This window comes from Scomber scombrus, chromosome 12 (assembly GCF_963691925.1).
Source record: "Scomber scombrus chromosome 12, fScoSco1.1, whole genome shotgun sequence".
Lineage (NCBI taxonomy): Eukaryota > Metazoa > Chordata > Actinopteri > Scombriformes > Scombridae > Scomber > Scomber scombrus.
This window is the reverse complement of record NC_084981.1, coordinates 13,711,966-13,734,958: the sequence shown is the minus strand read 5'-3', so window position 1 is coordinate 13,734,958 and position 22,993 is coordinate 13,711,966. Positions and strand designations below refer to the sequence as shown.

Genomic DNA, 22,993 nt, shown 5'->3' with positions numbered 1-22,993 from the left:
GTGTGTGCCAGTGATGATGGTGTGGGTTTACTACAAGGGACCCTGCAGTGAACATACACACATTAAAACTGTCACACACATTTAAAATCATAGCAGGCCTCCATATGCCACATTCAACTGTTGAACTTGAAGAACAAGAGCAGCATGCTGTTTGTTTCACTGGACAAGCTGCGGTGACACAGGATGTACTCCCATCATTAACACCTGGAATTGGTGATTCATGAGATTGTAGGTTAGAATTTAGTACCCAGATAAAACCCTCTGTGTTAATCTCCCTCTTTGATACATCTCTTCCTTTCCATATTTTACTGTCCCCTAAAACTGCTTTTATGCTCCCCCCATCTCTTCCTGTGCTCGTTCTGAATCACCGTTATCAGGTGAGGTCGGTTAGCATGTCTGTGTCACGCTGTGATTTTGATAAGGGATGTCTTGTTCCCGGGACGGAGTAGGGCAGTGCCAAGTGACCTTGTGTTGGCTGCCTGCTGTCAATCTGCCTCACTAACCCTTAAGACCCACAGGGGGCTTCTGGGAAGCGTCTGAGCTTTCAGGCACTATCTAGAACCTTATAAAACCAGATAACGTGGGAAAGGGGCAAAGAAAGACGGGGTAGAAACAGCATTGTGGAGAAGGGCTGACTCTGTGACCCCCCTTTGTAATGAGAGGATACAGATGAACCAGACCCGCTGCATGACTGAACAGTTTATTGGTTATACCGTCTGTTGTGGATTCTGAAAAACAGAACAGGGACTCTGTTGTTTACTAAAGTCTGTGATGATGTGATGTGTCTTAACTGGAGATCGGGCTGGATTTGAAACTGTTTCACAAACAAAGGTGACATTATGAAAATGTATTTCTATCAATACTCAACAAGAAAAAGACGGTTATCGTCCAATCCTCTTCAGAGATAAAAAAAAAAAAGTTTAGATATCTTTGCGTTCAAAATCTCAGAGACGTAAAAGCTGCATTACCATATCTACAGTACATCTCTCTCATCTCACTCCAAAATAAGCAACATTTTTCATTCTGATTATATGTGAGGGCAAGACAGCTACCTCTGGAAAAGATTAGAGAGCTTCCTTTTGACTGGTTCCATGTCTGTGGTTAAGGCTCTACTTGGCAGTCTCTATTGTCCTGATATATTAGGTGTCCCCTCTACGTATTTTATTTCTAAGCTCTGAACTCTATCTGCATTGGCTGGTCTGTCGTCGTCTTTCGCAGGCCTCTTGTATGAAATGAAACTTATACTCCCTGTGGGTAAATCGTTCATATTTGTGCAGCTGGCCTGGGCATGCGTGGAAAGACTTAGAAGTATTTGGACAACTAAACAATCTTAATTTGAAACCTATTAAAAGTCTGCTTCGGTTCGGGTTGAGGAAGATATTTTCAACGCTTAACAAGCACTGAAGAGCAACATTTGTTTCCTGTTGCCTTACATTTTCAGCCGTGAAATCACAATCACCATGCGGGACCTGACCGCATGGTCTTCGTGAAGAAATGGGGGATGAAAAACAATGATTGAACTATAGTTTGTTCTCTTGTGTTAAAATAGTTGCCCATATGTCAAGCTGTGAGTGGTTAAGTGTCTGAGACAGTACTGTTTTTTTGCTATATTATGTTATTGTTGCAGAGGTAATTATTTTTTCCTTTAATTGAATCTGTCTAGGGCTTAATGGACTGATCCTGATGGATTAGGCTGGTTTCCTGTCTCCCCCCTCCCTTCCCACCACGAGCACATACATTAATAAGCACTCTACTCAAGCAGTTATGACTTGTAAAGATAGCCCGAGGCCATTTAATCCAGTCGTAATCTAACACGGCCTTCAGGACAAACACTAACAAATACAGCTTTCACACACGTGCAACAGTTTGAGGCTACTGCGATCATCACACTCAGGTCTCAGTCTGAGGTCACAGCTTAGAACATGATGGTGGCCCAAAGCTTCCTCTCTTGGTATATGATTTATGGGGAGCTTCCTGAAAGAAACGTAGGAGTCTCCTGATGTAACTATATGCTGCCAGTTTTAGTCTATAGCAAACGCTCATGTCACCTTGATACTTTGTGGTGTTGTGGTCTTTTTTGTTGAGTTTGCATGTCTGGAAAGGAACGTAGCAGAAAGTGTTAGTCTGAAAATGCAGAAAAAGTCTGTTAAATGTTTTGGGCTAGTATAAGCTTCACGCTACTTATGTATACATGAGAGTTTTTTTTGGCAATAGATTCATTTAGAAATAACATGTCTACCAAGTTGACATCTCAAACAAAAGCAATATGGCACCAATACAAAAATGGAAGATTTACTGTCTCTTTAATTTACTTAAAAGTCATGATGCTTCCATTATAGAGCATTTGATGTGTTTTAATATCAGTTAGACGGTCAGTAATTGATTAAATACTTTCACTTTACTACGGTTATTTGCATGTATTACAGTGTATTGCTTTGTTGTGTCTTTTTGCACAGCCGCAGTATGTATCCATGCATACTATCTGCACTGTGTGTGTGGGGGTGTGTGTGTGTTTGTGTGTGTGTGTGTGTGGGGGGGGGGGGTGGGGGGGGGGGGTGGGGGGTTCAGGGAGTGATGTTCACTGTGGGTTTATCTGTCTGGTATTTGTTTAGACTGTGGTCAGGCTTGTTTCAAGGGGTCCTCCGGGAAACATTTTAAGCACAGACTCAATTTGTGAACCAAATCTGCTCTTTTTCACCTAAAAGAGAAATGCTTCTCTGTGTGTTTGGTCTTTGTCAAGCGTGGGTGATGGTCTACATCAAGCATGCAAATTTATGAGGACAACAGTTGCTCAGCACTTTCAGTTTTGAAACAATTTAGTTGTCTGTAATAATTTTTCACGCACTTCACTTACTGATGCCTTGTCTTTGACTTATCGGTCAAAAGCCCAAATACCCTCATGCCAGCTACAGTTACTACATGACGTACACTCAAGAGAAAATAAACATCTGTTTGGCCAGAATCCCATCACAATTATTACTAAACTTTTTTTTGTTCAACAGAAACTGTAAACACTGATACAGAACTATTAACAAGTCCAGCCATCATTTATGATGCTGATGACGCAAAACAGTGAGTTTATTCAACCATTTTCATTCAAGCTCCACATCATTTGTTTATGTTACACTACAGATAGCAAAACAGGTTTATCACTTAGAACAAAATAAAATTGTAACCATAAAACCTCTTTATTCTAATCATTGCTTGTTGTTTTTTTCCCTCCACCTGTGACAAATGGTATGACACTTATACTAATTAGCATGTGTGTTTTCACAAGAGAAACCATGACCTCATCAGTTAGCACAGCTCTGTGTGTATGAGGAGAGGAGGAGCTATGTATGTGTCTATGTGTGTGCACTGTGCCACGTGCATGTTTGTAGATATTGAAAGCAGAAATAAGTGAAACCTTGTTTGCTGTCTTTCCAAGTCTGCCTATGATTAACTGTACTGTATTGTGCTTATTGTGACATTTATATTACTCCTTGTATTAGGTCTGGTGTATAATGCATTATTCTAATTGAAGCCAGTAGTGATACGCTGAAGAGTGACAGCGATGAATCAGGGGGAGGAATCTTGTAACTGTCAACAGCGAACCTCCTGCAGCTTATTCACAGGTTGTGTGCGGTCGCCAAAGGCCGCAGTGTTAAAGGTCAGGAGAATAGGGATATGTCACAGCGTGACCTCCATCAAATAGAGTGACCATGAAATTTGGACAAGGTGCGGTGTCAACCATCACTGGTCAGCTAATCATCAAATCATTGTGAGTGTGGTATGCGGAGATTGCTGGTTGTCTCTGAGGTCATGGGAAGTATTCAAATGAGCATGTCAAGGAAATCTCTGCTGTTAAAGAGGTAAAAAAAAATAAGCATGTTACAACCCGCAGTTTCATTCGATTATGTTTTTTCAGTTTGGAGAATAAATTACTACCTCATTCTTGTCATGGACTGACAAATTATTACTGCATACTGCTGCCAATAACTTCCCACTAACAGAGTTTGTTTTTATTACTGTAGAAGATAGAGAGATCATGTGGCCACACAGGATTCAACCTGAAGATCACATTTAGTTGTACTTATAGGCAGCTGAAACAAGAAACAAGCCTTTAAGTAGAATTTCAGGCTTTATATACCTGCTGGCCTTCAGGCATGTTTATAGCTCTTGGCTCTTAGTCAGTTTGATGTGTAGTATGTAGTTGATGTAAGAACGAACAGCTCTGTTGGATCACACACACCACTCTCTGACCCAAACCCCAGGAAGAGCAGATTGTGATGAGGACAACAAAAAAGTCATCAGTTGTTCATGTTACTTGAGAAACTTTTGGATTTATGGGAATAAAGGGGGACTTTTTTTGGTCTGAGGGGTCGAAATTTGTAATAAAAGCAATGCTGTACGAGGGAAATCTTAAAAGCAGAAAAGCAGAGCAGCTGCTCTAATCAGAAACTGACAAGTTCATACTTTAGCCGAACAGATAACTATTTATTTAATTTCAGTTTTCTTTCCACCTGTAACCACTTTTGCTTTCAGGAAATGTCATCCGCCCCCACTGAGTAACACTTACCAACTTTCAATTTTACAGATAAACTGAAACAATTACAGTCATTACTACCAATGTTATTACAGTAACAGAATAGTGTTCCTTCATATTTATATACCCTGTGCCTGGACAACATGTTAAACTCTGCTGTTAAGTTAAGTATCAATACACATTTCATGCATGACTTATTATTGTGCTGAGTTTCTCCATTTATACAAATGGCCCTGGCTGAAAAGGGACTCTGGGGATCTTGCACCTCATGGTCCGCACTTCCACTAAAACCTATAAAATGGTTGCTTTTTCACACCATGCAAGTGCTTTATGCTTTATGAAATTCCACTGACCTCATTGTTAACCTTCCTCAAATCACCTAAATTGATACTTTTCCATTTTTTCCCAGATTTTTTTTCTTTGCTTCGTCCTTCCTTTGCTACCTTATCATTTCCTCAATTTCTGATCAAAACAGTATCCACTATTACGATCATCTAGGTGCTTAAATAATTATCCCCTTTCCTTGTTGCTATATGAAAAGGCCAAAGCGAGGATGACCCTTGACATCAGAGTCACAAGGCGGCTGTTGAACGTTAAGAGCGTCCTTGCACTTCCAAGTATTTCTTACACTAAAGCCAAAGCAGCAGCAGAGAGGGTTAAAGAGCGGCCATGACCCTGCTCATGGAGCACTTCTGTGTGGTCAAACGGGGTCACGGCTTCACAGAGGAGCAGTGAGAGGTTAGGCAGGAGTGACAGGGGACCAACATACAGGCAACACATCCATCCAATGCCAGACCGAACACGTCACTCCGACAATGGTCAAGCTCTCATCCATCTTCTTTCAATGGTCTATTTATTCCTTTCTGTGCATGTTTTCCCTCATTCACCACATCCTCTACTTCTGTATGCAACACATTTTTCAGCTCATTGGTTACATCAAGACAAATGAAACATCTTTAGAGGGGATTTCTGCATTTTTACTTTAAAACAGTCTGCATTTAAAAATACACATTATGTTTCCCTCTTTTCTGTTATTTAGATCATAAAATATGATGTTCTTTCACTTCTAGAGTCCATCTGTTGTCACTCATAGCTTGTTAGCACATTCAGCTATGGAAACAGAGTAATTAGAGGACTTTCTTCCTGTGTGTCCTCTCATGTGTCTGATGTGATTTATGTATGTGACAGGTGTTCACACAAATATACACACACTCAGGGCATGCTGTAGCTGTTATCGCCATCAAGTCAAAGGCATACTATTACCAAAGTGAACCTTTGCTTCTCTCTCATTAGACCAACAAGTTTGTGAATGCCAGAATAAACAGTTTCTGAATTTCAGTCATCAGATCTGTCTATTCTCATAATACAGCAGAGCATTACTTTTGTTATGAAGTCATTTAAATTCATGTTTCGGGAATTACAATGTTACTCAACATTAAGAGTACCCTGAGACGATTTAGTTGAACTGCAGCCCACTGGCCACATGTTATTTATCTAGTTGTTTAAAAAAAAAACTGCTCTAATAATGAAGTTAACAAATCCATCTCATCATGATTCTTGATTCCACGCTCACTGCCTGACAATCTGAACAAAAACATATGTAATTGGCTCTCTGGATATTAATTGCATTCTTTAAAAACTCAACTAATTTCCCCAGCATGCACCCATGTGTTCATGAATGCCTCAGTTTGCACGTACACATAACGTGTGCATGCAAACTTGGGCTGTATCAGCCGAAGCTATCTTCACAGCAGACTGTCCTTGATCGAGGCCTCCTCATGTTGGCACAGCAGGACAAACATCTGTGGTTAGCAAGACTCTGCTGCATGGAAACATTTAACCAGGCTGAAAGATGGCCCTCACCCTGACCATAAAACACAGCCATATGTAAAGGATTGGGAGAATGATGGCCTCTCTTTTGATATTCAGTATGAGGGCAGTTAGTATTACTAATGAAATGGTGTTTACAATGTGGCATGTAATAAGACATGATTCCACTCTCTCAATCTGGATCTTGAACTTAAATCATCCAATTTATAAGCTGTTTTTCTGTAGCTGTAATAGTCAGCCAAGGGATTAGTGATCATGTTTTTGGAAAAGACTATATGCAGGACTGCTGAGTGTGTTCTTTACTGCCTGAAGGACAAAGAAGCTGCTTAGACTATAGCCAATCTTCCAATCAAAACTTTGCATCCATGCAAATCCAAGACCACAGGTCAAACAGGAGCTGCATTTTCTCCTGTCTGGATTCCAGTGGCCCAAAACTATATAAACACAAAGCTGATCACCATCTGTTTGGGCCTCAGAGGATACTAAATTCACTCCTGGTTTGTGGCCTTGACACACACACACACACACACACAGGGGATAGAAAAGTACTTCATTATAACAGAATATAAATAAACAGCTAGTGGGTTGTATCCCAGTTGGTTCCATTGGTCAAGTATACGGTGCAATGTGCATTGTGTATGTCTGTTGTCCAATTTATGTCCACTTTTCCTCATTACTGGAGCAGTTTGTCTGTGTTTTGCATTTTGCTGTCATCATTTTCAAGGTTTATTTTCCCCCAATGCTCTTGCAATGTGGGCATAGACAACTTGATCCCTGCACTGTGATGTCCTTTTGTTGCACTCAAGAGACTTCTCTTCATAATGCAAAATATTGTTAATTTTTTTGAAACATAGTAGCATCTATATTTGGAGTTGATTTGTGGTTTTGATTAAGTTACGTAAAAGTTTAAGCATGTAAAAATGTAAGGTATTTGAGTTAAGGTATCTGTACGTACTACTTTGTATGAGGTGTTGTCAGAACACATCTAAAGGCAAAGCAAGTTTACTTTTATAGCACATTTTATACAAATTGTGCTCAATGAGCTTTGCATAATGCATTAAAATATTTGTTAAAAAGAAAAACAGCATAAAAACTATAAAATGCAATTTGCAATAGAATCTGTTTAAAGGAAATACCAAAAGTTTAGAGCAAAGGCAAAAGTGTGTATATCAATTCAAAAGTAGTCACTCAAAATCAAAAAGAGGATAATTGTTAAAATGGTGCTAAGCAGTCGCTCCTCAAAGGCATTAATGATGTTGTAATCTGTTGTAACATATGATGTACTTCTGTATAGTGACAAATAAAGCCTATTATGATATTCAATGATCCCACTTCATTTGAAGCATACTGACACTTTTGGTGGTAAATTATTTGGTCTATCCTCTGAAAATCTGTACTGTATCTGTTTTTTCTCATGTTTATATTCTTGCACACATGCTGGATATACATGGAAAGAAGTTGATCTGTTTCTCAGACACAACCAGTAATTCAATACACTTTTTTATACTGTGTCTGTTTAGCCCTTGTCTGTATTATTTCACCAAATTGATCTTATTTGGTGGTGATATATGTGAACCATAAATTTATTTTACTGCTCCCAAGTGGACAATGCATTAAGGGGATTTTCCTCTTAATTTCAAACAGACCCTCGCTCTGCTGTGTGATGGGAGTCACCCAAATCCTGCAGGTTCACACACCATACTGTGATATACAGCAGCATTTCCTCAGGAAGGAAAAACCTCTGCTCATCCTCCCATATCCCCCGCCATGCTTGGACAGTCGATTACATTCAATAGTGTATTCAGGATTGTTGATTTCAGTCTCTCCTGTCCTCTTGTGAAATCTCAACTTCCTCGACCTCCTCAAAAAATAATTACAGCCAAGGCAGTTTACCGTGAAATCTTTTCTTCCACTCCTGATTTGGAACAAGGAAGAAACTGAGAGCACATTTTAAAGGTTTGGTGTCATTAAAGGAATGTTATGAAATGCCTTTTCTGTTCACAATGAAATACTGCACCATCTCAGATATTATCATGGGGGAGATAATGCTACACAGCTATATGTTTTTGAAGGAAGAATAATGGTGATATTGTTCAAGTCCATCAAAATCTTTTATTCATATTTTAAATCATTTTAGATCCACTTCCTTCTGTCCCATTTGAATTGTTGAGGAAGACAAGTGAAACAAAGCCAATGTGGGCCAATCAGGCCATATAGGAGGCTGCTATCAGTCTAGAGGGAACAGTGGGGTCTGGGTTTGTGCTGCAACCCTTTAGTTACAGGGCACATATTCCATCTTTAAAGACTTTGCACTCCAACCACAGAATAACTGCTCATGGGACAGATATGTCGTTTCAAAAAACTAAACTGAACCCCTCAGTACCAAGGCCAAGCTTGAATTGCTTGCAGTTCTCGTCTTTGTTCACTATCAGTGTGTGAATCTAATTGTGTGTGCACATGTGTGTGTGTGTATTTGTGCGAACACTCCAGGGGAATTGCCCTCTCACTTGCATTCCTCAACCTTCCCCCTACAATCCAATGTCTAAGGACAGTTTGACACTGTTACTGCTCAAGATGATGGCCTAGTATAAAAACTGACCAGTCTCACATGATGTCTTCTGTCATCCTCTCACTGGCTGAAATGAAATTCTTCACTCATCTGGACAGCTCACCTGATGACATTTGTCAGAATTAAAAGTTGATTTTGTTAATTAGGTCTGTCTGTGAGCTGAAAAATGACAGATTTAGACAGACGAAATAGCTTTACATCAAGGAGGAGAGAGGTTGTGACACTGTTTTAGTTCATCATAACATGCTGTCATTTAAAGTGAAAAGACAAAGAATGATCCGCCAACACAGTCACCACAAAAACCATGGATGACCACAGCGGTATGTGCTGAATACATACAACACATCAAAGTCATATTCTCTTATTACAGAGGATGTCAACCTCCTGACTCAGCTCTGCTCAAATCAAAACCTGCAGCAGAAAAGACGTGACAGCCCAACATTAGCTTTGGACGAGAAACTTGGAATTGCTTGGGATAATCATTTTATCAGATTTTTCATATGTGAAGTTGGCCTCAAATTTGTAATTTTGAAGTCAAACGGTTATACGTTTACACTCAGTAGTGGGTGCACATACTGTACAGTGTACCAGTATGTGAGAATTAGGTTTGATGGATGTAAACTGGACATTTCCATGTTGTCTTTAGCCAGCTCATTTGCATCCCGTGTGAACAGAAATCAAGACTTCTCACCCTTCTGAGCCAAGTCACACTCTGCCAATCAAAATTAAACATGTGAGTACATTTTAGATGAACTGGCCATTAACACACTACTGTTCACTTTCTCTTCAGTCTCTACACTTGCAGTCGGAGGAACACCCAGCATAAATGTATGACCTTCTGGTTTAAACATAAAGGCTACAATACTGAGTCTTCACTTTTCTTTGTTCAACACCAGCAGAAATGTGATCTGATCATGTAAATCTAATATGGTTCATACATTGCCCTCCTACCTTAGTTGAACCCATCGGACTTGGTTTTACAATCCAGTATTATAATCAAAAATCATTCCTTGAGTGGGGGTAGAGGTAAACGCTTCACTGGGGTCATGACACGTGATAGGCTCACGTAGCAACAGAACTTCGAGAGGATAAGTCGAGTCCAGGTTTCTTCTGTCAGTGATACAATCCTGTTTATGCGGACTGTAAATTATAACCAGCAGCAACAGAACTTTAGGAGGATCAGTCAAGTCCAAGTTTCTTCTGTCAGTGATTCAATCTTGTTTATGCGGACTGTAAATTATAACCAGCAGCCACAGAACTTTAGGAGAATCAGTCGAGTCCAGGTTTCTTCTATCAATGATTCAGTTCTGTTTATGCGGACAGTAAATCATAACCAGCAGTGGGGGTAAGGGTAGAAGATTCACTAGGGTCATCAACAGTGACACCTGGCATCCCAGGTGCGTCCCAAGTGCACCTCCCTGCTGCTGGCTGATGGTCATCTTGCTGCCCCATTCTCATTGATATCTTTTCAGCCAAAACTACCTTAAAACTGGTTGGGGTTTGAACATTGTGAAATACATGTCAGCACCTTGTAACAATGTATAAAATCTGTGTTGACCTCGATTTGAAAAAAAACTAATAATTACTAATAATTTAAAAATTCCTTAAATTGGGGTAAAAAAACTGTATGAAGATCGAAGCAGAGCAGCAGAGGAGGGATCCCTCTTCCCAGATGTGCAATAGATGTTATCTGCACAGAACAGAAAAAATTAAAGAAATGCAGTTTTGTACAGGATAACAAAACTAATGGATGTATAATATAAATGAAGAATGTGATGAAGAGGATGTCAAGCAGCTTCCAGTTGCTACCAGAGCAAAATAGGACCTGAACCACATGATTTCCTTAAAAAAGGAGACCTGGCAGGATGACGGACTACACATGTACACAGATTGACAGGAAAAGAGACAAGAAAAGACATAATTCAGAGAGAGACAGAGAGACGAGGTAAGGTTTAATTCCTGCGGTATAGGAAACCAGATCCAAAATTTCAGGAAATGACAAAAAAAAGGCAGGGGAGCAGAGCTGTTCCAGGATGGGTGGTGGTCCAGCAAATGATGCCTGAGAGACAAGAGAGGACAGGAGGAGAAAACAGAGAGAAAGAAGAGAGAGGATGCATGCAAGCACATGAGCTGCTCATCAGAGGAGAGGCTGGGATGAAGCGTTACACCAAGAATCTTGGGTGCCACACTTTGTGAAATCACATTGTCGCCAAGTGTTACTGTTACTTAATCAAACCGCTGTCAACAACCAGGATCTCAGTTTTATCCAAATTTAGAAACAGGAAATTAGGTTTTCACTGCAGCCAAAAAGGCCTCTAAGTTAGTAAATTGAGTGTGATTATCAGCCCATAGAGACACATACAGTTGAGTATCATCTGCGTAGCAATGGAAATCTATGATCCATGACTATGCATAATTTGGCCAAGAGTCGAAATATAAAGAGAATAAAGCAGAGGGCCAAGAATGGAGCCCTGAGGTACTCCATATTTAACAACAGAATTTAGATGTAATCCTATTATAGCAGACACACTGTGTTCTTTTAGATTAGTAGGGCTTAAACAAAGAGAGGGCCAAGCCAGAGACACCAAAATTACAATTTAGTCTGTCTGATAGTACATAGTGATCAGTGGTGTCAAAGGCTGCACTGAGATCCAGTAATAGAAGCACAGACGTGTAATCTAAATTCATAGCAATATCAGTGGATTGACAGGCCATGAAAGCCATTGAAAAGGTTCATATTGCTAATTTTCTGTTATATGAGTTGAGAGTTGTTGAGACACAACTCTCTATAGTACTTTAGAAAAGAATAGACGATTAGAGACTGTTGATAGTTCTTTAGAGATCCTGGATCGAGGCGGTTTCCAAAGTAGAGGTTTAACCACAGCTGTCTTAAAACTAATGGGGACTTTGCCAGTAGAATGTGATAAATTCCCAATATATTATATTGGAGGTCCTGGATAAGCAAGAGGTATTTAAAAAGTTTTCCAGGTAAAGGGTCAAGTAGACAAGTAGTTGATTTAGAAGATCTGATTAAGCTTTAAGAGCTTAAAGTTTCAAGAGAGAGAAAATAATCGGAGGCAGAGCCTTTAACTATCGGGCTTCTCTCCTGTGGAACCATCTTCCAGAAGGCAGACACCCTCTCTTTGTTTAGGAGTAGGATTAAAACTTTCTTTTTTGATCAAGCTTATGTTAGGGGCCGGCCCAGGCTTGCCTTAGACCAGCTGCTAGTTATGCTGCTATAGACTTAGACTGCCAGGGAACTTCCCATGATGCACTGAGCTCATCTCTCCTCCTCACCCTTTCCACCTGTATGCATTCATGTACCATTTATGCATGTTACAAACTTGGCATCTTCCCCCGGAGTGTTTGTGCTTTCTCATCTCGCAGGTTTTTCATGAATCGTGGCTGTGGACTGCCCGCTGCTTTGGTCCTACTTGATGTCCATGCCTCCTATTATTATTATTTTTACCAGTTATATTTCTATTGTTATTGTTATAATTGTTGTTCTTGTGCTTCTCTATGTCTTTCTCTATCTCTCTCTCCTTCCTTATTTCTCTCTCAACCCAACCTGTCAAGACAGATGACCGCCCACACAGAGCCCAATTCTGCTTGTGGTTTCTTCCCGTTAAAGGGGAGTTTTTCCTTGCTGCTGTCGCCAAGTGCTTGTTCATGGGTGAATGTTGGGTCTCTGTTGGGTAAATTAAAAAGTATGGGTCTAGACCTGCTCTATGTGGATAGTGCCTTGAAATAACTTTTGTTGTGATTTGGCGCTATGTAAATAAACTATGACTTTGTATACATGTGAATTTGGTAAGACAGGATATGCAGGAGTTGAGAAAATCATTTTGTCTCTAATCTCATCAACCTTATTGCACAAAATGTCAAGAAACTAATGCTGTGATAGATGAGTGGCTAATATATGGCTGATCTTCAGTAGGTTTATCCACAGTGTTGAAGAAAAATCTAGGATTAGGTTTAATACCATTTATTAAGTGAAGGACATTAGTTGCTTTCACAACAGATAAAGCACACTTTTATTTCAATAAACACTGCCAAGATAAGTAAAATAAAACTTCCCATTTAGATTTTTGCCATTTATTTTCCAGTTTCCTGCAGGACTGCTTAAGAGCATGTGTCTCTTCAATAAACCTGGGTGTAGACCCTTTAGTTGCCTAGTTCTGATAGTAAGAGGTGCAACTGAATCCAAGAGACTAGAAAGGGCCACACTTAAGCCACTAGTGAAATTTTCAACAGAGCTTGTGTCTGTAATGGAAAGAGCCAAGACTTCAAGCAACTGCTGGCTAAATGCAGCTAGACAAACCAATGTGGAGAGCTGTAAATACATCTGTGCCGATATTAACAGGACTGACCAACGATGCTTCACATTCAATAAGAAAATTATCTGACACAGAGGATGTGGCTGGCATGACAGCCAGATCAGAAACAGCTATTCCTTTATATAAAACCAAATTGAGGGTGTTAGAATTGCAATGAGCCGACTCATGAGCAAACTGAGCAAACCCAAAAGGATCAACAAGTGCCAGAAAGTCTTTACTTAGAGGTTCTCCATGATTCATGTCTGTTTCACAACCACACATTTTTATGTTTCTTCCCATGTCTGTGCTTCATCTCTCTGGGTGAGGCTCATGACCTCTCTGTATTGTTATATATGGGAGCAGAGAAAACAGAGAAACAAGAGCCATTTTTCCTGGTCAGCCTCAGGATGTAAATATGACATTGGCCTCATAAATCAACTGGATTATAACCATGAAGGGCTGCAATATGCAAACACTTCCAAACAACCACTAGGGGGCTCCCTTCGTTTGTAAATCTGGTAATTAAACTCAACCATAGTAGGGTACCAAGTAGTTACAGTCACATTTTGTGTGCAGTAAGGTTTATATCTTAATGTTTGTATGCATTCTGTTGAAATTAGATCAGTCTTTCAAGGAGCTTTCACAACCCTCCCTTGGCCTTTGGATAAAACAGCCTGTAGGAGGTGATTATGGAGAGTGTGCGCAAAGAGACAACGCAGAGTAATAAAGCTCATGGTGTAATTAAGATTAGAGCTGTTTTCACTGGTTCTGACAGGCAACAGACACTCACACCACTGGGAGAGGCTGCATTTAGGGGGGGGGGGGGGGGGGGGGGGTGTAAAGCTGTGATGAGGAGGGGAGTGAGGAGATCTCATGCAGAGGACATGTAAGCGGTCAAGTTTGAGAAAAGGGTGAGAGGTCAAAGATCAGGCTGGGTGAAGCGGAGCGTTGAGAGATTTCGTTTCTGTGTAGCTGTACAGCAGGAATGAAAACACAAAACCGTATTTGCACTGTAACATTAGATTTTACAGACTCAGTAGATGGCAATCAGTCACAATTACCTAAACTACTCCACCCTCTGGCATATCCTGTCAATTGCCATAAGACTCACAATATACAGTAAATGTCAACAATGATCTTTTTAAAATGTACAAGGACATTATTATAAATTGTGTTTTTAGACGGCTGTTTTTTCTGCCATCATGAGCGATGTCAAATAAACACAAACACAAAGACTGCCATGGCCATAGTGCCAAGGCTCAGTTAACATGTACAGTAAAAATTCCTGCCTCATGTATATCTGCTCGTGTGCAACTGTACACTGCAGTATAGGGTAAGTATACACTGGATTTAATCAAGGTTTTTTCAAATGTATTTTTTTTCTTATCAGTTAAATCACATGAAGAATGACTGGGTGGTCAAGTCCTGGTACTTTTTACAGTCTGTTACAACGTGTAAGTGTACATGCAGCTGTGGCTCATTACATGATCTGTGGTTTGTGGCTTCTCCTGTCCAAATGTCAGAGTGACCTGTATCTTGATGATTACATGATCAAGAGCAATTGTATCGTAAATCTGCTGCCATCAGTGTGTGAGCCAATAAGAGACATGTTATAAAGCACTTTAAAAAAGCACTACATATGCAGTCCATTTACAAAAAAAGCCACTAAGTCATCAAAAGACTAAAAAGCTATTACTGATGAATGAGAGAGCTAGATAAAATGTCAAAGCGAGTTATGCAGGAAGACTTTTTTTTTTTAACATGGAGAACTTACAATTACAGATCTTTTGAGCATGAATACATTGTTTTATAAATTAAAACTGGGATTGCAACTTATTAACCGTTTCTAAACGATATCTTATGAATAAAACTAAGAGTCTACAGCCACACTTGTGACTGTGAGTTCGGTCGAACTTCTGCAAATGCTAATGTTAACAATGCTAACATTTGATAGTTAGCACTAAACACAAGCAAAGCTGCTGCTAATGGAAATGTTTTATGTTGGTAACCAATGTTGGGCAAATTAATTATGACCTAATGACGATCCTACATAATAGGCTGAGGGATTGCCGATTAATCACACCAATTAGTGTTACATTTGTCATTACACTTCTAGTATCAGTAGTTTCTGCAGAACAGCTCAAACACACTTACACTATATACCATAAATGCCACAAATAACCTTGATGCTAAGCCGGAAACATGAGCAACTGGTACAAAACACAAAGTGTCTTTGTTAGAGACTTTAAGGAGATTTATGTAGCTTACTTTGGCTCCTACCAGGAGTCAGGGTGTGTGTGCGTGAGTGTGTGTGTGTGAGCTCTGTGACTCTTACTGCTTGTTCCGAAAGGCATCTGCTGTGCCTGAAAAAGCTTACACCTCAGCATCAAACCTGCGTCAACCAATTATACGGGCTTGTATTAATGCCCGAATAAGTGTGTCAAAGGGTCTCTGTTCTTGTGGCATTATGACATCAGTCACAACATACAGAATCAATGTTGCATTAAATCAAACTGCACACTAAGTTGAACTTGCTCATAATATTTAAAAGCATGAAATCATTGGTGTTTCTTCACTGACGCAAGCCACAGCCTATTTCATCAGAGGTCACTATACTGAAACAGTGTTGCAACCAACAGGTGCCAAAATAGTACCTCCATGTGCAGTATGACTGTGGCCTTGACAATATAAAAAAATGTTTCTGATTTATTTGAGTACAGTGACGCAAACAAATCCTCATAGGACTATGAAATTACATTAAGAAGGAAAAACAAGAAGAAGTTGTAGGGAGAGGACACGAAATCCTGAATTTTAGGTCACTGGTCTCCTCTGCAGTGCATACAAATTACTATGTGTGTATGTATGTATGTGTGCATGTGCGTTAGTTTTATATTAATTCTTCACAGATAATTTTTAACCAGTCCTAATTACATATGTGCACAAATGACCCTGAGTTGAGCAGTTTCACCTTGACACACAGGGTGGAATGCAAAACCAGCTGAAAGTGGTATTATTATTGTGTGTGTGTGTGTGTGTGTGTGTGTGTGTGTGTGTGTGTGTGTGTGTGTGTGTGTGTGTGTGTGTGTGTGTGTGTGTGTGTGTGTGTGTGTGTGTGTGTGTGTGTGTGAGGCTGATTAGCAACGGAGGCATTGAGTCACAAACCTTTCTGAGGTGAATTCAGACAGTCTAAGAGCCTTCAAACATCATGGCATTCATGGATTACCCGACATTGGCTTTTTTACTCACATCCATCCATCGAGCTAACAGTCAAGTATGTGTCTAGAATGCTACTTTAGTTACTGCTTCATCGCCGGCTATCTCAAAGAGCATTGGAGAAGTGTATAAGGTTACATTTCCAAATTTTAAAAAGTATTGACGGTCATGGGGAACTCAGAGAACATGTGGTGGATTGCGGTCGAGTGTCTCTGCAGGATCCTTGGTGTTTCTACGGCAACAGGTAAGACAAAAGAAAAGAAAAATATAATAGGATTCAATTTATAGTCACGTGTATGTTTGATTGTTTCAGTATTGGCCTGATTTGGCTCTTTGGATACACTAGTAGATGCACAAAAGACTGCGATAAGTTGTCAGCCAGAGCTTATACTGTTGCAAAAATATAAACAGGGATTTTAAATGCAACATAAAATAGTAGTAGCAGTGGTGGTAATAGTAGTTTTATTATAGGTAGTGTTGCAACCTGTTGTTTAAAGCTGATATCCAAAACAACAACAAAAAGGCTTCTCAGGAAGTTTGAACAGACTGCATGCAGCTCTCTTAGCCACATTAAATCATCACAGGGGAAATAGCTCTCTGGTTGCTGCCTCCTTCAAAAAATATGGGACCTCCCTCCACTTAAAATCAAACAGCTGCAGACACCGAACATTTACTGACAGCCATGTGCCTCGCATCACACCAAAACCAAGTCTCTGTATCCAGCTGGGTTACTGGGCACATGTGTATCACAAGCTGTTATACATTCACACCTTCATGAGCTTTCTATGCATTTTTCTATATGTGTGTGTTTGAACATTTATAGTGTATTTAACTCTCTGCCTGTGTCTGCATGTCTGCGGTGTGTTTGTCTGCCTCTGTGTGTGTTCTGTAGCCACATACATGCTGGGAGATAATATATGTTAATAACTAGCTGGTCTATATGCAGCGCTAATTCCTCTCACTCTCTATAAACTAACAGAGAGCATTTAGCTGCATTCCCCTTATTTCCCTCTGGTGCAGATTGTATCTCTGGGTTTCTGGTAAGCAGCTCATAGAAACTGCTTCCATGTGTTTGGCAGTGATTACAACTTAACCATTCTTACCTCTTTCATACCTTGAAGGGAAAAATATATTTAAAGAAAAAGAAAGACACATTTCTTATCTTCCACTCACATCAATACAGCTGTGTTCTGTTTTTGTATCGTCAAATGTGTTTAACAGATTTAGAAATATTCATTCTAAACAAAATGAATGTGGCAGTAGCATAGGTGTAGTTTAATTCACTTAACATATTTTATTGATCCCTCAAGGGAAGTTCTCTATTGACTTCTTGCTGCACTGCTAGGTCAGAGGTTAAGGGCACACAGAAAGAGGAATAAATCAGCAACTTCAGGCTAAAGCCCAGCATCACTTTTTTACAATCCCTTCCAAAGTGTGCTTTCATTTAGAGTAAATATAGATAAAAAGAATACAAGTAATACATCTCTGTATCATGTATTATTCATGAGATCAGGATGTCAGATAAGCAGATCTGCTATGATATACAGTTACCACTTCACAAAAGAAGTGGCGAAGCTGTTTAAGATGTCATGATTAACTGGCAGAAGATCTGCTATGTTTTAAATGTCCCCTCAAATAAAATGACCTATAGGCTGCTTGCAGTGACGAGGTAATTACAAGCATGAGCAAGCTATTACCACAATTCTGTGACCATGACGGAAACAATTACAACAATTACTGATACAAAGTGCTCTTTAAATATCTTTATGTTACTTACATCATCACTTCAGTACAAATGTAAACTATGAATTCAGGGTGGGTGACTTTAGGTCATTTTATTGTCCCATTAGGAGGACAAAATGGTTGCAGCCAGGACTAAAATCAATGACTGCTTCAAACATCACCTGCACACGCCTGGCCTAGTGGTTTTTAATGAAATTAAAGATCACCTTGAAAATAATCATAACATACACAAAGCAACAATAAACAGAAAAAGCACAACATGTGGTGATGGTCAGAAAGAAAGTAAATTTATACATGTTGTCATATTTGATTATCTCGGCTTAAGATCCTCCACTGCACGTTTACCGTCACTAAACAAGAAAATCATGAACAAAGTCTGACATCTGCTGGACATAACCTGCTCACCAGGAAGTTACAAGATTTTTTAGACATCAACATGTTGCTTCTTTTTAAGTGCTATGTGCTGTAGGAGTGGAAACTCTACACCTGGGAGAATTCAACAGCCTTGGCATCTACCTACTGTAAGTGATTATGTTTGTTTTTCTACTTTTGTTATAAAATATATCAATTTAATCCTCTCAAAGCAGTCCTGACTCCTTCACACTAACTAGTTGCATTCCTGACAGCCTGCATTTTAATGTGGCAAAGAATGTGTGGCCTGAGGGCTTATAGAAAACAATTACAATACAGTACTTACCGTCACAATCACTTATACACAAACATACTTTCAAGGAGATGTTTGGAGGGAGTCAGAGGTGCACAGAGAAGGAGCAGAAAGGCGACGTCTCTGCTACTTCTTATTATCTCTGTGGCTCACAGCCAAACTCTCACAGAGCCACAGGAAAGCTTTTCCCAAAGGAGTGCAGAAATTCTGGTTGTTTATCCAGTGTGTACACACAAATGCAGATGCATTCTGAAAACACACACACACACACACACACACACACACACACACACACACACACACACACAAAGCGATAACTCTTCAGAGAGAGGGGAGCGTACTTGTGATAGCTAACCACAGGGCATTTTTCTGGTTCACAAGTTAAGATGGTTATCAGACTATTTAAACACAATATTAAGAAGAAAAAACACAACTCCTCTGCACCATATGTAAGTGATATCTCTTCTCTTTATTGTGTCTGTCACAGGACACTTGAAGTCTCCCCTGGCTACCCACATTTCGACCCTTTGTCAAACAATCTTCACTATCGGTCCTAGATAAAATACACAGAAACTAAAAAAGTCGTCCATATTTAGATCTAGTTTACATAGTTTAGAAACTGATTTTATCACAGAGACTGTATCAGTTTCATCTGGTGCCAACTTATTTTTCTCACTAGAGTGTCATCTGTTGGCATCATGATGTTTGAACTGGCCTATTTCCTGGATACTCTCCTGGTCATGTGTCTGCCGTGAGTATACAACACTCATCCACAACATCATCCACATGGGTACTGTAGCACAAAGCAAGAAGAAATACACTCATCACCCACTGAAAGCTGTTCATCAAGTGTGAACTTTGTCAGTGTAAAGCAAACCACTGTAAAGCGAAACCTAAATACTGATTATTTTTCTTAGTCTTCCATGTTGTTTGCCATACCAAACACCATTCAAAAGTACAAAAAAATATAGTCTTTCAGTTCGAACATTAAGATGTTGGTAGTGGCTGGCTGACACTTTGCATGAGAGAAATCCTGTTTTGCAGTTTCAACCCTCCTCCTCCTCCTCCTCTCTCATTTCTCTGTAGCTGTCCTCCAGACTGGCAGCTGTTTGTGTTGTGGGGGAAGATGGCTCACATCGGAGGCTTCCATAAATTTCTCTATTATTCGATAATGTCAGTGGTCTGTTTCTTGCACCCTGTGTTGGTGTGGCACGCAATTATCCCAGGTAACATGATGCCAGCGGGTACCACACTTATACTAATAATTACAGTACTCTTAACTGCACTGGTGTCATAACTGACTTTCTTCACAGCAGACATTTTGACTTAAAGTGCTTTTCTTACAGTGACATTTCAACTTTTCTGCTGTAAAAGCTGTAAAAACTGAATATATCTTGTGTTTGCAGGGACAATGCTTCTAGTGACGGCCTTTTTCAACTTCATATTGAGCAAGAAAACAAAGACCAAGTCTCCCAAAAGGCCACAAGAGAGCTATGGCGACCAAGGTCTGACCACAGTGTGTGTGACTGATAGCCCAGATGACACCTTCTCTCTCTTCCATATGGTAATGGGAAGGAGAGGAGCACGTCTTGCTCTCACAACTAGAAACGGCGGCCTCGGCCTGGGTGAGAGAGGAGAGAGCGAACAGGCCATGCTGGAGCTCCAGCAGACAGCGAAAGAAACTGACAAGGAGCGGAAGAGGAGGTGGAAAGAGAGGAGGCCAATCTGTTTAAGAGGCAGGGAGGAGCCTGTGGAGAGAGAGATGGAGGAGATGGAGGGGCACTGTGAGCCTGAGCCAGACACCACCTCAGACACCGCACCTATGATTACTGACTGAATGTCTCTGTACTCAGGCAGAGCTCTTTACTGAAAGCTTGAGTAATGTGTTCATACTGGCTTAGTGCTTTTATAAAATATCAGGACAGACAAAATAAGACTTTTGAGCATTTTGGCTGATGAGTGTATGTGATTGCAGAACCAAAATATGAAGATTATTAGATATCTTTTATTAACAAGGTGTTGTTGTTTTTTTTACTTCAAAAAGATCTATTTGTGCAAAATGGAAAAAAATAAATAGTTTTTCAATTTGAGCATCAAAAGCATACATTAAAACAAATTAAACCATTTTTACCGAGACACGTGTCCATGGGTGGCTTTTAGTCTGATGGTCTGTTTTTGCAAAGCCAGCATTGATTGAAGAGGAGACATTAATGCGGAGCAATCCAATCCAGTTAATGCAGCATACATTATTCATAAGGCAATAAATTAGATCAAGTGTTTCTTTCATTCAACGTCAGAGGAAATATGTGCAAATGTGACTGAGAAAAGCAGCCACTGGAGCTCGTGCAGGTGCGTGTGTTAGTCACATTCAAGTCTCCTCATTGTGTGTTTGTCTTGTGTGGCGCGGTGACCATGGTGACGGAGCTCTGGGAGGAGTGCTCATGTTATTATGGTGATGAGAGGAACATCAGATTACCCACCACAGTGCCACCGTAAGCCTGTGTTTCACCAAAATATATCTAATGTGCCAAATTACAGATATTATTCATGCATTAATAGAATGTCATACTGTATGCTGTGCATTGATGATATGAAAACTGTGAGTGAATCAGACCCACGCTCTATAAATCATCTTGAAATCAGCAATTGTGATTCAAAAATTGCTCATGTACAGTATGAAAAGCCTGTATTAATGCCACATTTCATTTGTTTTGTTTTTTTGTTTCATCACGCTACAAAGGAAAGGCTCTCCATACAGGCATTCCTTTTTTGTTCAGGCCATAAATCAATACAGTTTTGTTCTGTCAAAACACACACAGATACTGTATATACACACACTGTACACACATTGTATTCCACAGTCCTTTGTTCACTGAACTGTAGGTATATATAACTGTATGTAGCCTTAAGAGGCAATCTCTCCATAGTATTAAAGCTATGGAGAGAATCAATAAAAGCAGAGAACCTCATTCATCAGAAGCTCCTCACTGAGATCTGGGATCAGACAGCAGACAGCACACATGCACAAACAGCCTGCGGGTTAAACAGCTGGGTTATTCTCCCCAGCAGCTATATGGTGTCATGCTCTTTCAACCTTTTGAACATGTTTTTTTTTTTTTTGCACAATGGGGTAAAGCCATGACATGTGAATCGAGTCAGGAGGGATGAGCCGTTCTGGTGTTTTATGGAGAGAACAGGGAGTCTTTGTCCAGAGTTTGCTGAGGCCACTCATTGGCCCATATTCAGGGTTGTATTGTACTCCTCACAATGTTTTCTGGTCAATTAGCAGCTGAGCGACCCAGTCATAAATAGAAGAAGGGAAAAGAACGTCAGGATTTCCAGTCAGTTTCCATATTGTAAATGTTCCACCAACTTGAGGATGTTCTTTGTCATGACTATATCCTTTAGTGTGAGCTGTTCTCTTTGGGGGAAGTTATTCAGCTGCTGGAACAACTCACTTCCTCTGTATACGTTAAATCATAACTCCCCTTCAGAGACAGAGAGCGAGAGAGAGAGAGAGAGAGAGAGAGAGAGAGAGAGAGAGAGAGAGAGAGAGAGAGAGAGAGAGAGAGAGAGAGAGAGAGAGAGAGAGAGAACAGACTTCCTACAGCTTGTGTTTCCACCCTACAATAGTTTCCTAGATGGCAGAAGCAGGTTCAAAAACAGGATGGGAGGAATAAATCTTAGCAGGTCACAGTGACTTCTACCTTTAGTGCTGAGATGGAAAAAACAGGATAGGTGTTTTAGTTGTGTCTGTGTTAAAGTGATCTGACTTTTATATTACTGCATTTGAAAAGGTAGAAAAACAAAAATGTAGAACGTGTTCTTTGTTCTGTTATGCATGTAACACCAAATGCAATATTTTTACCCTTCAAATAGTTGTCCATAAAAAAAGACTTCTATATTTGGTCAATGAACATATTCAAAAATAAATGTAATTTAATGGTCTTCTCGCTGATTTTCGTGACCTTTTTATTTATTTTTTGCGCTATAAAACCAGCCCAGAATTGAAGACACCCAGAGGCACCTTGATCAAGTATTGCAACCCTGACTGCTCGCCCCGCCCACACTCAACGATGATTGGCTGACGCTTATCAGCGCGGCCTTCTGTTGGATCACTCTGCTGTCAGTTT

The 22,993-nt window shown here is 40.0% G+C and overlaps 2 protein-coding genes across 2 annotated transcripts in view; both read left to right on the top strand.

Annotated features, from left to right (window-relative positions):
* The window catches only part of echs1 (enoyl CoA hydratase, short chain, 1, mitochondrial), a 129,987-nt gene that overhangs the window by 58,159 nt on the left and 48,835 nt on the right, over positions 1-22,993 (top strand). The gene's annotated exons all lie outside the window — the stretch shown is intronic.
* Positions 16,622-20,697, top strand: tmem72 (transmembrane protein 72). Its single transcript, XM_062430950.1, has 5 exons — positions 16,622-16,697; positions 18,651-18,717; positions 19,540-19,611; positions 19,947-20,086; positions 20,267-20,697. The coding sequence occupies exons 1-5, from the start codon at positions 16,622-16,624 to the stop codon at positions 20,695-20,697; spliced, it is 786 nt and encodes a 261-aa protein (XP_062286934.1).

Coding starts and splice junctions, on each gene's coding strand:
- tmem72 (XM_062430950.1), top strand. CDS start 16,622: ATGGGGAACTCAGAGAACATGTGGTGGATTGCGGTCGAGTGTCTCTGC. Junction 18,718..19,539: donor AGCCTTGGCATCTACCTACT/GTAAGTGATTAT, acceptor TTTTCTCACTAG/AGTGTCATCTGTTGGCATCA. Junction 20,087..20,266: donor GTGGCACGCAATTATCCCAG/GTAACATGATGC, acceptor TTGTGTTTGCAG/GGACAATGCTTCTAGTGACG.